The sequence below is a fragment of the Narcine bancroftii genome, chromosome 13, assembly GCF_036971445.1.
Source record: "Narcine bancroftii isolate sNarBan1 chromosome 13, sNarBan1.hap1, whole genome shotgun sequence".
Classification (NCBI taxonomy): domain Eukaryota; kingdom Metazoa; phylum Chordata; class Chondrichthyes; order Torpediniformes; family Narcinidae; genus Narcine; species Narcine bancroftii.
The window spans coordinates 67,571,381-67,586,380 of record NC_091481.1 but is presented as its reverse complement, the minus strand read 5'-3'; the positions used below and the strand labels follow the sequence as shown (position 1 = coordinate 67,586,380).

Below are 15,000 nucleotides of genomic sequence, written 5' to 3'. Positions count from 1 at the left end.
CCATCAGCCAGCTCCCCACCATGATTACCAGCCCCCCCACATCTCCATCGGGCACACAAAACTCAAAACGGTCAACCAGTTTACCTATCTCGGCTGCACCATTTCATCAGATGCAAGGATCGACAATGAGATAGACAACAGACTCGCCAAGGCAAATAGCGCCTTTGGAAGACTACACAAAAGAGTCTGGAAAAACAACCAACAACTGACAGGTATATGGATGAGAAGAAGATGGAGGGTTATGGGCATTGTGCAGGGAGGTGGGACTAGAAAGGGGTGTTTGGTTCAGTGCGGACTAGAAGGGCCTAATGGCCTGTTTCCGTGCTGTAATTGTTATGTTATACTCTACACTGCCTTCGATAATGCTTGGGCCAGACATTTTTTCCTTCAACTGTGCTCCACAGTTTTAAATTTTAATCAAATAATTAAAATGTACATTATAGATTTTATTCAAGGTTATGTGTACATTTTGGTTTGAGAAATTACAGAATTTTTTATACATAGTTGCCCCATTTCAGCGCACCATAATAATGGTATGTATATTTACGTAGTCGTGTTTAGATCTTTGATAGCCCTCACACACAATGACTGCTTTAAGTCTGTGATTCATCGACACCACCAGGTGGTATCTTCTGTAATTATGCTCTGCCAGGCCTCTACTGCACCCATCTTCAGTTGCTTAATTTTGACTTAAAAAAGATTCGGCTGACTTCTCTCAGAATGCACTCTCGTTGTGCAACAGTTTAAGGAGGTGAGTTTCCTTTCCCATTAAAGGGGTGTGTGAAAGGTACAAGTGGGAGCCAGAGTTGAGGCTTTGCCGAGCAGAGACAAAGTTAAGGTTCCGGTGAGGTTTATGATTATTTATTCTTTAACCTGTGTTCATCTCCATGATATTTGTACAGGGGAAAAGGAGGGGGGGGGGAAGAGGTGGAGAGAAGGGAGAGGATGAAAGGAGGGAGATGGGTAGGGAAGAGGGTGGGTGGAGGAGGAAAGAGGGCAAGGTGATAGGGAAAGTGGGTGGGAAGAGGGAGAGATAGAGGGACGGTGAAGGAGGAATGGGGAAAAGTGACGAGGGGAATGAGAGACTGGAGGGAGGAAAGAGGGAGCGAAGGGGGATGTAAGTGATAGGGTGGTTTGGAGTACAAGGACTTGAAAGGGAGGGGGACCCGATGGCGGCGGAATTGGACATCTACCTTCTCTGCTCTGTTAGTCCTTTACTTTTTAAGAAGCTCAAGACAAATACAACTCGGCGGCCATCAAGGCCTGCTCTCGCAAGAGGTTGGTCACTCCTGCCATTGATCTGGCCCTGCTTTTGACATAAAAGTTTAATCGACCCCTGGTCCACACTATCAGCTGCCATTACAGCATGTTTTTTAAGGTACTTTGGTGGTAACAATACAGAGGAGGCTCAATCACATGGCTTGTTAGATTAGCATAAAATTAGGCCTATGTTTATCAATTCCTTTATACATTTTTACAAAGCAATCAATGAGTCATGCTATATTTACAACATCTGTACCAGGCCACCACAATTAAAGCGTTTAAGGATTGAGCAGGCAGATTCCCACAGAACCTTTTGGCAAAAGAATATTCAAAGGACAAAATGCACAGCGAGGTGAGATTTTTAATTGCATGTAGGATTCTGATTGCTGGGACCCACAGTAATATGACTGGAAAGCTCCATGATCAGGGTGGAACTCTTATCAATTGCCTCAAAAATCACTTTTTTTAAATTCAAGAGATTGTGTGCAAAGTAACAAGCTTAGCTAAGTGCTGTTGGTGGAAAATTCCCACTGAGACAGAGTGGGCTGCAATATGCACCTGCCCAACCCAGAAAGCTGACGTGGGCCCAGTGCCCATATATTCTGCCAGGCATCGTTACTGGTCAGAGAAAGTGCAGGCCTGTGTACAACGAGAGAGGCACTCGTACACACAATGAACCGAAGGCCATGAAGAGTTGATGTCAATTGATGCATGCCATGACCTGACATGGCATCATTGCAGCAAGGATACTCTGGCAGGACACAACCTCCAAGGACTTGCATTTATCTGGTACATCACAGTTAAACAAGTTACCTCTCCCCAAAGGGTTAGACCACCTTCTGACTTATCCAAGATCACAGGTGCACTTTAAATACTTCCCCTGAAAGAAGGGCTTAGTGTGGATTTGTAATGCTCCTTGCCCAGCTTTGGTGGACATTAATACAATAGTGGCAGAGGGTGGGTAATAGAGAAGACTAGTGGGAATAATAATAAATTGACAGCAAGAAGACCCCAACCATCTCTGCTTGTGGGCTGCCTGGATCCTCATCACAGCAGGCCAGCTTTAGTATTGTTCTTAAGTTGGTGGCTCCTGCACTGTTCCACGCTGTTACCAGACAGAGGAAGCCTGTGGAATCTTGCACTCAATCCAATGGCAGGTTGATGAGCATTCTCGCAAACAAAAGAAAAACATTACTAAATCACTACCTCTCTGTGCAGTTCGAAAAATACCCCAAATTTAAAATAACAAAAGACACCAGTGGATACTCCGCTCAGTCTTTCCGGAGGTTCTTCAGCCGTTTCTCCAAGTCAGCATCTGCATCTTCCAGGACCACCGGTTCGGCCTTCTTACCCGCAGCGACGCTGAGTGATGCTCCAGTGCTTGGTAAGTCTGGAAGGTCAGAGAGGATCAGTGAGGATCAGTGAGGGAGCTACCCAAGCAGAGGATCAGGCCAAAAACATCTGTCCAGTGGCAGTAGGTAACTACTTGAGACCAGAACTCTCACCCTATATTGAACCATAGAAAATTACAGCCCAGAAATGGGATCCTTTGGTCCTAGTCTGTGCTGAACCATTTTCTGCCGTGTCCCACTGACCTGCACCTGGTCCATAGCTCTCCTATCCATGCCCAAATTCTATTTAAATGTTCCATATCCTCCTCACTGCACAGAGCTAGGCACAAATTCCAAGCTGACACACCCTGTTAAATCACCTACTGCCTCCTGTGGATGTGAAAGGTCCAAGGGTTCCCGGTCAACACACCCCTTAAAGCTCATCAAATTTACCCAGCTATGATTTGCAATGAGGACGAGTTGGCCATCGGCCCCTCGACTGGTGGACATTGTTCAACCAGATCAAGACTGATCTGGTGTTGGTCACAAATCTCTTAATCCTCAATTCCCTTGACTTCACTGGCCCCTGAAGTCTCCAAAGGTACTATATTTAACCAGGTCTTCTCTCAACACCTTAATAATACACTGGCCCTCTGACTGTTGAACAGACTCCGCTAACTTGGTGGCAGCTATAGGATATCAGTGGACAATAAATTTAATGAGTTCCCAAGGTATAATTTGGGGAGAGAAGATGACACATCATTCCCCATGTCCATGGGCTGGTACAATCCTTTGATCTACTTACTGGACAACTCATCAGTCAGGTTCAGTCCAAGTTCGTCCAGGACCTGGGAGACAATTGCATCACTGAAAGACAAAAGAAAGTTAGCAAGGACTTACACAAACCATCCGAAAATTGGATGAGCAGCACCTAATTTTCCGTCTCAGCCTCTCCTGCTGGATGGAATTAACGTCGACTTCTCCAGTTTTTGCTCGCCTATCCATTTCCGGTCTCTTTTCCTCGATCTCTCCACTCCCTTCCCTCTCCATTCACAGAGCCATCCCCCCTCCCCCTGCTTGCTGGGTGTGCCCTCCTTTCTTTATCCATCTATTACCTCCTGTCTGTGGGACTGTGCTTCTCCCCCTGCCCCTCCTCTACTGCCATTTTGTTCGGGGAGCCTGCCAACATTTTGCTTATCCCTCCAATGAAGGGCTCAAGCCCAAAATATTGGTTCTGTATCTTTATCTTTGCTAATATAAAGGACACTGCTCGACCAGCTGAGTTTCTCCAGCATTTGTTTTTACTTCAATCATAGTGTCTGCAGACTTTTGTGATTTACGATGGACTGACACAAATTGGTTTATGACTGTGGAGGAGTGATCAGGACTCTGAAGATGTGTTGCCGGAGGTCGAGATTTCTCTTTTGGAAGATTTGAGACAGGAATAAAAGTTCAATCCCTGAGCCATAGGTGTTGAAAATGTGATGAGCAGTCCATTGGCAATTCCACTCTCATGCAGCATCCAACCCGACTGTTCAATCTCATATATCAACAGGAACAGGAGACCCCATTCAGCCCCTCATTCTATTAAACTACACCTGACTTGTATCACAACACAAATGAATACCCTTCCTTTTAAATCCCTCCATAATCTTGACCAATAACAAAAAACAAATACAGAAAAAACCCTGACAACCAGAATTCGAGCAACTGAGAGCATCAAGCAAAAAAAAAAACTAGGCAAATCAATTAAAAAAATTAAATAACAGTAAAGTAACAGGTAAAAAATACACAAGTTTAAAATGGTAAAAGTACATATTCTGGGAAGTAACACATAAATCTCTGATGAAGATGGGAGTCAATATTCAGCCAGCGGAGGGCCTTGGTCGGGCTTCCTCGTAGCAGCTCTTTGAATAAAGTTGTGTGACACAGCAGTGGGGTCGCCCAGGATGAAGAGATGGTTGATGCCGCTCGCTGATGGGGGCGACTCTCTTAAAGTGTCTCCTTATCCCTGCTTAGTAAGAGTTTCCCCGGTCAGAGGCTTTATCTGTAAATTTGGGGGTGGGGGAGGAACCTTGCAGATGCAGCGACAGTTAAATGTTTTCAAAGAAAGTGACTGAAAATAAGGTTTATATATTAATGCAAGTGAAGTTTGTTCAGTGTAAGTACAGTCTAGTATTTTGTTGTTTATTTTTAATTTTAAAATTTAGACATGTAGCAAGGTAACAGGCCAATTTAGCCTCACGAGTCCGTGCCGCCATAATTACACACCATTAACTTACACCCCCGATACATTTTGAAGGGTGGGAGGAAACCGAAGCCCCCAAAGAAAACCCATGCAGACTCTGGGTGAATGTACAAACTCCTTACAGCGCAGGTCGGATCCCAATCACTGGTGCTGTAAAGATGTTGCTCTAACCACTAGGCCAACCGTGGCGTTATCTAATTAATGGAGGTATATTAGTTAGGTATTGTAAAATGTGTCTTACGCAACCAGAAAATACACTTATCTGGCATTTATCAATCTCCATAGTTGCCAGATATCGGGGGGGGGGGGGTTTACTGTAAATCTTCAGCGTCAGTAGTTTTCTTGGGGGAAAGTTATTCACATCTCCATTATCCTTTTTGTGAATGGTTTGCATAAATATTCCAACACAATTTTAATGTTTTACTGCTCTTTTTCTGAATTCTCCCATCAGAATAAAGGGGGAATTCCCAACTATAACCATTTCACCCTTTCGGCCTTGCTGTAAAGTTGAATTGGCTCTACGTCCAAGTCAAGCTTAATTCCCTCCTGGTGAAACCAGCATTCTAAACAAACTATAACCATAGCCATGATTCCAGCTTTGTTCTCGTCTCAAGGTAGAAGCCAGTTTCTTGTGTTGCTGCCTGACTGGGGTAGGATTTGGGTTGTTATGGTAAACTTGTACAAGACATTGGTGAGGCCAAACTTGGGAGTATTATGTTCAGTTTTGGTCACCTAACTACAGGAAAGGGGAACAAACAGAGTAAACGTAGACAGACTTTTCCCACTGAGGGTAGGTGAGATGGAAACTAGGACATGGGGTTAAGAATGAAAGGGGAAAAGTTTACAGGGAACATGAGGGGGAACTTCTTCACTCAGAGAGCAGTGGGGGTGTGGAACGAGCTTCCAGCAAAGTGGTGAAAGCGGGCTCAATTTTAACATTTCAGACGAATTTGGACAGGTACGTGGATGGGAGAAGTATGGAGGGCTATAGACTGGGTGCAGGTCAGTGGGACGAGACAAAAAAAATGGTTCAGCACAAACTAGAAGGGCCAAAGAGGCTGTAATGTTCAATAGAATATATTTAAGACAAGGTTGAATAGATTCTTACATAGTAGGGGGAATTAAGGGATATGGGGAAAAGGCAAGTAGGTGGAAATGAGCCTAACATTAGATCAGCCATGATCTCAATGAATGGCAGAGCAGGCTGGATGGGACGGGTGGTCGACTCCTGTTCCTTATGTTCTTATTTATCGATGGTGTTGCTGGCAAACCCACCGTCTAGATTTACATCAATCAGTGTAGTGAAGTGGTTCCCACAGTTTTGTTGAGCAATGATTTTAGGATTTTGACCAGTCATGAAAAAAGAACAGTGATATATTTCCAAGTCAGGGTCGTGTGTGATGGGGTGCTGAAGACCATGGTCCCCGTGGTGGTGCTTGCAGATGGTGGCTATTCACACCTTTACTGCTAATTCAATTCCCTACCTTGGATATCTGTCAGGCTCTCATTAATGTGGGCAATTCGCTCGCTGTTGTCAGAAATGTTTTTATAAACATTTAGCGCCTGCAATCGGGACCGGGGTTCGAATCTGGCGTTGTCTGTAAGGAGTTTGTACATCCCCCCCTGTGATTGCACAAGTTTCTTCCCACCATTCAAAAACATACCAGGAGTCATAGGACGAAAGGGCCTCTACCCTGCCGTATGTCTAAATTCTAAAAATTAAGTTCTTTCAGTAGTGAGCACTGATAGAAGGCAAAAAGACTGGGGAAACTCAGCAAAACCAACAGTGAATTTTGTACAGCAAAGATAAAGATACATAGTCAACGTTTCAGGATTGAGCCTTTCATCAGGGTATGAACAAAATGTAGGCAGGCGTGCATTCAGATGTCCGCCTACATTTTGCTCATACCTTGATGAAGGGCTCAAGCCCGAAAAGTTGGATCTTTGCTGTAACCTGCTGAGTTTCTCCAGGAGTGCGTTTTTTACTTCAGTCATGGTGTCTGCAGACTTTTGTGTTTCACTGCAGATAGAAGGTGTGTGTTTCTGCACTTGTGTGTCTACAAGCAGCCAATCAAGGCTAGATTCCTCTGTTAATATCTTGTGCTCTGAAACGATACTGAACCCATGAGCTTGAGTGGTTGGAAGTGGCAGAGATATGCCTTCACCTCCCAACTCTGACTTGAAGCAAATCTCCTTGAAATTTCAGGGAGATATCACCAGACCAGGGAAAAAAAAGTGAGACGTTTAAGCAACTGACAGGTGGGAAACCCTGTGCTGCCCCAAATTACTCCTATAGAAGCATAGATTAATACAATGCAGGAACAGGCTCTTTAGCTATTACTCTTCCTGCACCCCAACCATCAAGCTCCATACCCCTCCAAACTATGTACCCATCCAAATCCTTCTTAAAAGTCAAAATTGAGCTTGCATTCACCATTTCATCTGGCAGCTCGTTCGTTCCACACTCCCACCACTCTCTGTGTGTGAAGAGGTTTCCCCAAAATTTCCCTCCAAACTTTTCCATTTTCACCCTTAACCCATATCCTCTAGTTTGTATCTCGCCCACCCTCAGTGGAAAACACCTATCTACATTTACTCTGTCTATCCCCTCATAATTTTAAATACCTCTATCAACATTCGTCTACACACCAGGGAATAAACTTCTAACCTGTTTAACCTTTCCCTGTAACTCAGTTTCTGAAGTCCAGGCAACATCCTAGTAAATCTCTGCACTGTTTCAATCTTATTGATATCTTTCCTGTATTTAGGTGACTAAAACTGCACACAATATTCCAAATTTGGCCTTTAACTTAACATAACATTCCAACTCCTGTACTCAGCACTTTGATTTATGAAGGCCAATTTGCCAAAACCTCTCTTTTCAACCCTATCCGCCGTGACAATACTTTCAGGGAATTATGTATCTGTATTCCCAGATCGCTCTGTTCTACCGCACTCCTCAGTGCCCAACCATTTACCGTGTACGTCTTTTCTTGGTTTATCCTTCGAAAATGCAACACCTCACACTTGACTGCATTAAATTCCATCTGCCATTTTTCCACCTGGTCCAGATCCCTCTGCAAGCTTTGAAAACTCTTTTCACTGTCCAAAACACCTCCAATCATCTGCAAACTTGCTGATCCAATTTACAACATTATCATATCATCCAGATCATTGATATAGATGACAAGTAACAATGGTCCCAACACAACACTAGTCACAAGCCTCCAGTCTGAGAAGCAACCATCACCACTACTCCCTGGCTTCTCCCGTCCTGCCATTGTCCAATCCAGTTCACTACTTCACCATGAATACCTAGCGTCTGAACCTTCCTGACTAACACCTCATGCGGAACCTTGTCAAAGACTTTACTGAAGTCCATGTAGACAATATCCACAGCCTTTCTTTTATCGATCTTCCTGGTAACTTGTGAGATTGGTTAAGCATGACCTACCACACATAATACCATGTTGGCTATCTGTAATCAGTCCATGGCTATCTATCCAAATGAGTGTATATTCGATCTCTTAGAACACCTTCCCATAATTTACCTGCTACTGATCTCCAGGGTTATTTTTGGAGCCTTTTTTTTTAAACAATACAGCAACGTGAGCTACCCTTCAATCCTCTGGCCCCACACCCATGTCTAAGGACATTTTAAATATTTATGCCAGAGCCCCTGCAATTTCAACATTAGCCTCCCTCAAGGTCCAAGGGAATATCTTGTCAGGCTCTTGGGATTTATCCACTCTTATTTGCTTTAAGACATTGTTTTACATTCACTGAGGTTGCCTCCACTGCTTCAATGGGCAGCAAATTCCATAGATTCTCCACCCTCTGGGAAAAGCAGTTCCTCCTCATCTCCATCCTAAATCTACTACCCTGTATCTTGAGGCTATGTCCCCTAGTTCTGGTCTCCCCTACCAATGGAAACAACTTTTCGTATATACATGTGTAATAGTCCAATTTTGTGGACCAATTGTACTATCTATATTGTACTATCTATATCTCTGCACAATTTGATTTTCCACTGAACTTGGTGTGATCAGCAAACTCCAATACACTACACTCTGTCCCCTCTTCTGGGTCGTTAATGTATATTGTGAATAATTGCAGGCCAAGGACAACTCCCACAGCACACCACTCACCACCGATTGTCAACCAGGAAAACACCCTGCTTTCTAATGGTTAACCAACATCTCTATCCGTGCGAATCACCCCCAACTCCATGCACCCTTATCTCCCAAGTCTTTTATGTGGCACCTTACAACAAACACCTTCTGAAAATCTAGTTAAACGTCCATCTGCTCCCCTCTATCGACCACACTCGTTATCTCCTGGGAAAACTCCAGTAAATTTGTAAGACAAAATAAAATAAATGGCGAGCAATGAATCAGATTGAGTCAGAGGTTCCTCACTCACCTCTCTTCCTCGTCATCTTCATCGCCCATGGCATCATCAATGGCATCATTCATCATTTCCTCCTTCATGTCCATGATCTCAGACTGCTTTTCAAATTCCATCATGATATGCTGAATCTGAGGCAACTTTAACTGTAGGCCAGACACAGGAAGAGGGCAGAAAGGTCAGGGTTTTGGATACGAGATCATTTTGACCACCAGAAACATTCAACAATATTTCTCAGTCTCTATAGATTCCCCCAACCCCCCCCCCCCCAAAAGCTAATGGACAAAGATGGTACTGAAAGGAGAGGATATTTTTGGTCAGCGAACATTAAAAGTTAAAAAAAAATGTCTTAGAATCTCTCGAGAAGCCATGGAATAACTTGGGTGGAATATGCCAGTTCCCTCAGTACAACTCACCTTGACTTCCTCATAGCAATTGTTGAACTATATTTGCAGAATTTTCTACGATTGCACTGATGCTCACTGTACTCCATTACTTGGTACTGGACTACAGTGTGCTATGGCTGTGATTTGATAGCTCCCTACGTTCCTTGCCTCACCATCTCCAACAACTGCTGCTTTCAGAACCAAACCAATTTCTCCAACACGCCAAAGAACACAAGAAAATCAGAGCGGGAGGTGGCAACTCCGCCCCACAAGCTCGGCCCACCATCAAGGTCATGGCAGATGATCTACAAGTAAAACAACCCCAGTGATCCAGCCTTCTTGAGTTGATGATTCCAGATATTCACACTCTTGGCAAAAAGTTCCAACACACCCCCGTTTAAAGTGTTCCCCCTAATTTTGTAGCCTCATCTTCTCTTTTGGGATTCTCCCACAAGAGGAACATTTTAACATTTCCCCTTCAGATCTTGTATGTTTCATTTTTATAAATTCAAAGAATCAGACCACACTCTCATCTCAATCTCTTTTCGAGATTTTTAAAAACAGGACTGATTCAGCACCCTTCCTTACAATCACACATTGTCCATAAGACATTGGAGCAGAATTCAGCCGTTCAACCCATTCCATCGTGGCTGATTTAGTCTCCTTCAACCCCAGTTCTCCCTGCATCCTTAATTCCCTTCCTAATTAAGAACTTATCTACCTTAAATATACTTAATGACAGCCTCCACTTTGGCAATGAATTTCATCGATTCATCACCCTCTGAGTAATAAAAAACAAAATCCTCCTCATCTCTGTTCTGAAGGGACATTTTTGTATTCGGAGGCTGTACCCTCTGGTCCAAGACCCCCCCCCCCCCCCCGCCACCATAGGAAACATCCCCTACCAGTCCTTTCAATGAGATCCCCTCATCATCCTTCTAAACTCCAGCGAGTACAGTTCCAGAGCTTTCAAGCACTCTTTATATGATAACCCTTTGATTCCCAAGCTCATTTGAGTGAACCTCCTCTGGGCCCTCTCTAATGCCAACACCCTTTCTTAAATACAGAGCCCAAAACTGTTCACAGTACTCCAAGTGCAATCTGACCAATGCCTGATGAAGCCTCAATGTTACCTCTGCTTTTATATTCTATTCTTCTTGAAATTAATGCTAGCATTGCATTTGGCTTCCTTAACACCAACTCAACCTCCAAGTTAACCTTCAGGGTTTCTTGCACGAGGACTCCCAAGTCTCTTGGCAACTCTGACTTCTGAACTCTGAACAGTCTACACCTTTATTCCTTTCACCAAAGTGCACGATCGTACACTTCTCTGCACTGTATTCCACCTGCCATTTCCTTGTCCAATCTCTTAACTCACATCCTTCAGTCGACCCAGAGCTTCCTCAACACTACCTGCCTCTCCTCTCTTTGTATCGTCCGGAACTTGGCCACAAGCCATCGATTCCATCATCCAAATTATTGGCATGCAAGTGAAAAGTAGCCGTCCTTACACCGAGCCTTGTGGGACACCACTGGTCACCAGCAGCCAAACAGAAAAGGCCCCTTTCATCCCCACTCTTGCATCCTTCCAGTCAGTCACTTGCCACAGGAGTTGTACCAAACATGACTTGTCACAACAGTAAGACCCCTCACCTGCCGGTTCATGGTGGCCATCGCTTTAGTGACTCCCTTCATGGCCTGAGCCATAGTGTTGTTGGATTTCAAAGTCTGAATCTTCAGTGACACAGCCTGGATGTTCGCCTTCATCATGATGAACTTCTTCACGTAGCGACGTGTCCGCACCAAGTCTTTTGCCATGATTTTCACTGCATCCTACAATATAGACAAATAATCTCATTCATGGCACTGCAGACATTTTTAAATCTACTTTATATCTTAAGTCCACTTCAAACATACAAAACCACGAAGTACAACATGTCATTGAAAATTCATTTTCTGCATTTGCACGTGGACTTCTTCCCTGCTGATTTTGGTGCTGTCGGCGACAAACACGGGGAAAGGTTTCAGCGGGACATTGCTACCATCAGATGCAGACTACAAATGAAAATCAGTGGCAAAACATTTTTCGTCAGTTGAACTAACGCAATGTGCCGGCATTATTTTGTGATTAAACAGGTTAAATTCAATCACAGGTAATTTAATGTTTCTCCAACTTCCTACATGATGCAGCAAATTTGAAATTATCTTTGTGTTCAGCTTGAAGTGGGCTGTCATTGTCCTCACTTTTTCTTCAGGAAGCAAAACCATTTGGTTTGTGTCCAGTTTAATTTCACAGCTTCATGCTTTTTGAGGAAAGCATTTCCTTCTGACCTTAGTTCTAAGTCCCTTATGCATATCCCTGGATCAGATCTCTGCTTCCTGCACTTCATTAAGGGAAGAGCTCAACAACTAAAATGACCCATCAGTCCACTCCCCTCACCAACAGCTCTGAGAGACTTGCCCTTGGCTTGTGGCCAAGTTGCGAATGATACAAAGAGAGACTTCCCCTCCTCCGCCTACCATCTGTCCCTGTTTCGCCATTTTTTTGATGTCGGCAATTATTTTCTTCTCCTGCTGCTCCAGTTTTATTCGCTCCCGGTCCATCTCCCGCATGGCCCGATTCAGAGCTCGCTGGTTCTGCCGGAGCATCTCCTCCGGAGTCTTCCTCCTGCCAAATATGGCGTTCATGGTGCCTCTCTGAGACCTGTGGGGAAGAAATGAGAAACCAGCATGCTGGTCAGCCCAGTCTGCCACTCTGATCACCCTTGAGCTGTCAGCAGATCATCTGCACATCTTTGGAAGTCCCCAAGATACAATGCCGAAAATCCCAAAGGCGTGTGATTTAACATTGATTAGCTTACTTTAAAAATACGATGGTGAAGAAACTCAGCAGGTCAAACAGTGTACTTAATAATAACAAAGATAAAGATACACAACCAATGATCGGGGCTTGAGCCCTTCACCAAGGCCTGAGCAAAATGTCGGCTATTGTGTTCTCACCTTTAGGGCAGGTCCCCTGACCAGCAGGATGGTTGTGCAGAGGCCTCAATGAGCCCAGTTGGGAGATTAGTTTCCTCTTACATAATCCCAAGGCCTTAACTAGTGAGAACAGTTGGGGGAGGGGAGGACACAAGATATAGGAGCAGATTTCATAAGCTGATCCATCCTCCCACTCAGCTCCACTCCCATTCACCCTTGATACCCTGAGTGATCAAATACTTATCAATCTCTGCTTAAATACACCCAACAACTTCTACAAGTTCCACAGACTCGCGACCTGCTGGCTGAAGAAATATTTCTACATCTGTTTAAAAATTGACGCTTTTTTAGGTAGTTGGTTGTAAAGAAGTTCCAAAGTGTTGCCAGATCCCTAACAGTGATAAAGGATCTGCTGCAATTCTGTAGGGGAACAATTGTCCAAACTCAAGCTATTTTATATTTCAACCATGGCACGGGATCCTTTAACACAGTGGTTTTCAAACTCTTTCTTTCCTCTCACGTACCACCTTAAGTATTCTCTGTGCCATTGGTGTTCTGTGATTAAAAAGGGATAGCTTAGGTGATATGTGAGTGGGGGGAGGGAAACTTTGAAAAGCACTGTTTTAACCCAATCTTTGATTTTGGAGAGCAGTGCAGCATGACGCCCCTCCCCACCCTCCCGCAAACCATGTCCCATAGAGCCAGGTGCTCAGTCCAGGGGATAGCCCAGTTACGTCCAGTATTGGGCACGGCAAGGCAGCTGACAAACTCGCTTCTCCTCATAGCCCAACACACCATCGTCCCCTCCTACCACTCACCGCCCTCACCACTCACCATGTCCCCTTCACCACCCTCCCCTTCATCCGCTCCTCCCTCATCAATCCTCAAACCCCTCCCCAATCACCACCCACTCCACTCACCACCTTTCCTCCTCCCCTTCACCCTGACCACCTGCCCCTCACCACCTTCCCCTCACCCCCACCCCTTCACTTCCATGCCCCTCACTTTCCATTCCCCCTCCGCCACTCACCCCACTTTAACCTCCCCTTCACCATCCTCCTCCCTGCCCCTCCCCCCCCTCCCACCTCCCCTTCACCCCCTCCTCTCCCACCCTCCCCCCTTCACCCCCTCCTCTCCCACCCTCCCCCCTTCACCCCCTCCTCTCCCACCCTCCCCCCTTCACCCCCTCCTCTCCCACCCTCCCCCCTTCACCCCCTCCTCTCCCACCCTCCCCCCTTCACCCCCTCCTCTCCCACCCTCCCCCTTCATCCCCTCCTCTCCCACCCTCCCCCCTTCACCCCCTCCTCTCCCACCCCTCACAAGGCCGCGATCAGACCTGGAGCGCCTGGCGACGATCCCGCTCACTCCAACTCACGACGGACCTTCCTGTTGTTGTAGATGACGTCAACGCGCGTCACCCGACACATCCCGCGAGCGGCGGGCCGGGGCCTGACGTCGGGCGGCGTCATGGCGTCACCAGGAACGTGCCGACGCCCGGGGAGAAGAGGAGGAGGGAGGTCATCGAGCGCGGGAAGGTGGAGTCGATGGAGCAGCCTCCACTCCCTCCAGGGGTGGAAACGGGCAGGTAACGGTGTGAAATAACTGGGCATTCATCGAGGAGGAGGGATGCCTCTGCTCAGGGCATGTGGACATGATGGGCCCATTCACTGCACAGCATCTGTTTTCTTTCCCCCCCCCCCCCCCCCTCAAAGGTTTGCTTCCTGAAAACAAGTGGGCGATTATGATCGGAAACTCATGACTTAGGAAGTTGGAGAAACTTAGAGTGGAACTTAGCCACTTCAATCACATCACGGTGCCGCAAAACACCAAATTTTCATTGACTTGTTCATGACACTAAATTCTGAATCTGGTCCAATGTTTTGCCACTGTTTTTCGTTTGTACTCAGCATCTGATGCCTCTCGTGTCGGTGTTGCTGGGTGTTTTTTAAATTATTATGTTACTTTTAATAGATTAGTTGGGGTTTTATATATGTATTAGAATTATTTCTTTATCAGTTTTCTTTGTGAGGGGAATTATTTCTAATATGCCACATTTTCACTCTTTGGAATTTATGTAGGTCCCTATGTGACGTAGACTTGGACAAACCATTGTAATGGTGCGTGTTATGAAATGTTAATAAAAAGATTGAAAAAGTGAAGTGTGCCAAAGGGGTGCTGAAGACAATTAGCCTTAGCCTGCCCTTGTAAGTGCCGATTGAAGTTGGCAGGAAAAGCACATCTCAGTTGACGTCAACGCGCGTCACCCCACATCCCGCGACCGGCAGGATTTGATTTCCTGTCGTATCAATAATGGAACATTTATAGACACTGAATACACTGGGACACATTTATTTGCTGATACCTACAGTTGGTATCATGCAAAACC

At 45.3% G+C, this 15,000-nt stretch overlaps 1 protein-coding gene across 2 annotated transcripts; it reads right to left on the bottom strand.

Moving 5' to 3' along the window:
- Nucleotides 1-425: 425 nt before the first annotated feature.
- Nucleotides 426-14,053, bottom strand: chmp2a (charged multivesicular body protein 2A). Of its 2 annotated transcripts, XM_069908138.1 has the most exons (7): nucleotides 13,951-14,003; nucleotides 12,636-12,734; nucleotides 12,156-12,339; nucleotides 11,289-11,468; nucleotides 9,265-9,395; nucleotides 3,400-3,461; nucleotides 426-2,653 (listed from the first exon to the last, which is right to left on the bottom strand). In XM_069908138.1, the coding sequence occupies exons 3-7, from the start codon at nucleotides 12,321-12,323 to the stop codon at nucleotides 2,535-2,537; spliced, it is 660 nt and encodes a 219-aa protein (XP_069764239.1). In that variant the 5' UTR covers nucleotides 12,324-12,339; nucleotides 12,636-12,734; nucleotides 13,951-14,003; the 3' UTR covers nucleotides 426-2,534. The 2 variants fall into 2 exon arrangements, with proteins under 2 accessions (XP_069764239.1, XP_069764238.1); XM_069908137.1 differs by lacking the exon at nucleotides 12,636-12,734 and having other exon boundaries at nucleotides 13,951-14,053.
- Nucleotides 14,054-15,000: the final 947 nt, after the last annotated feature.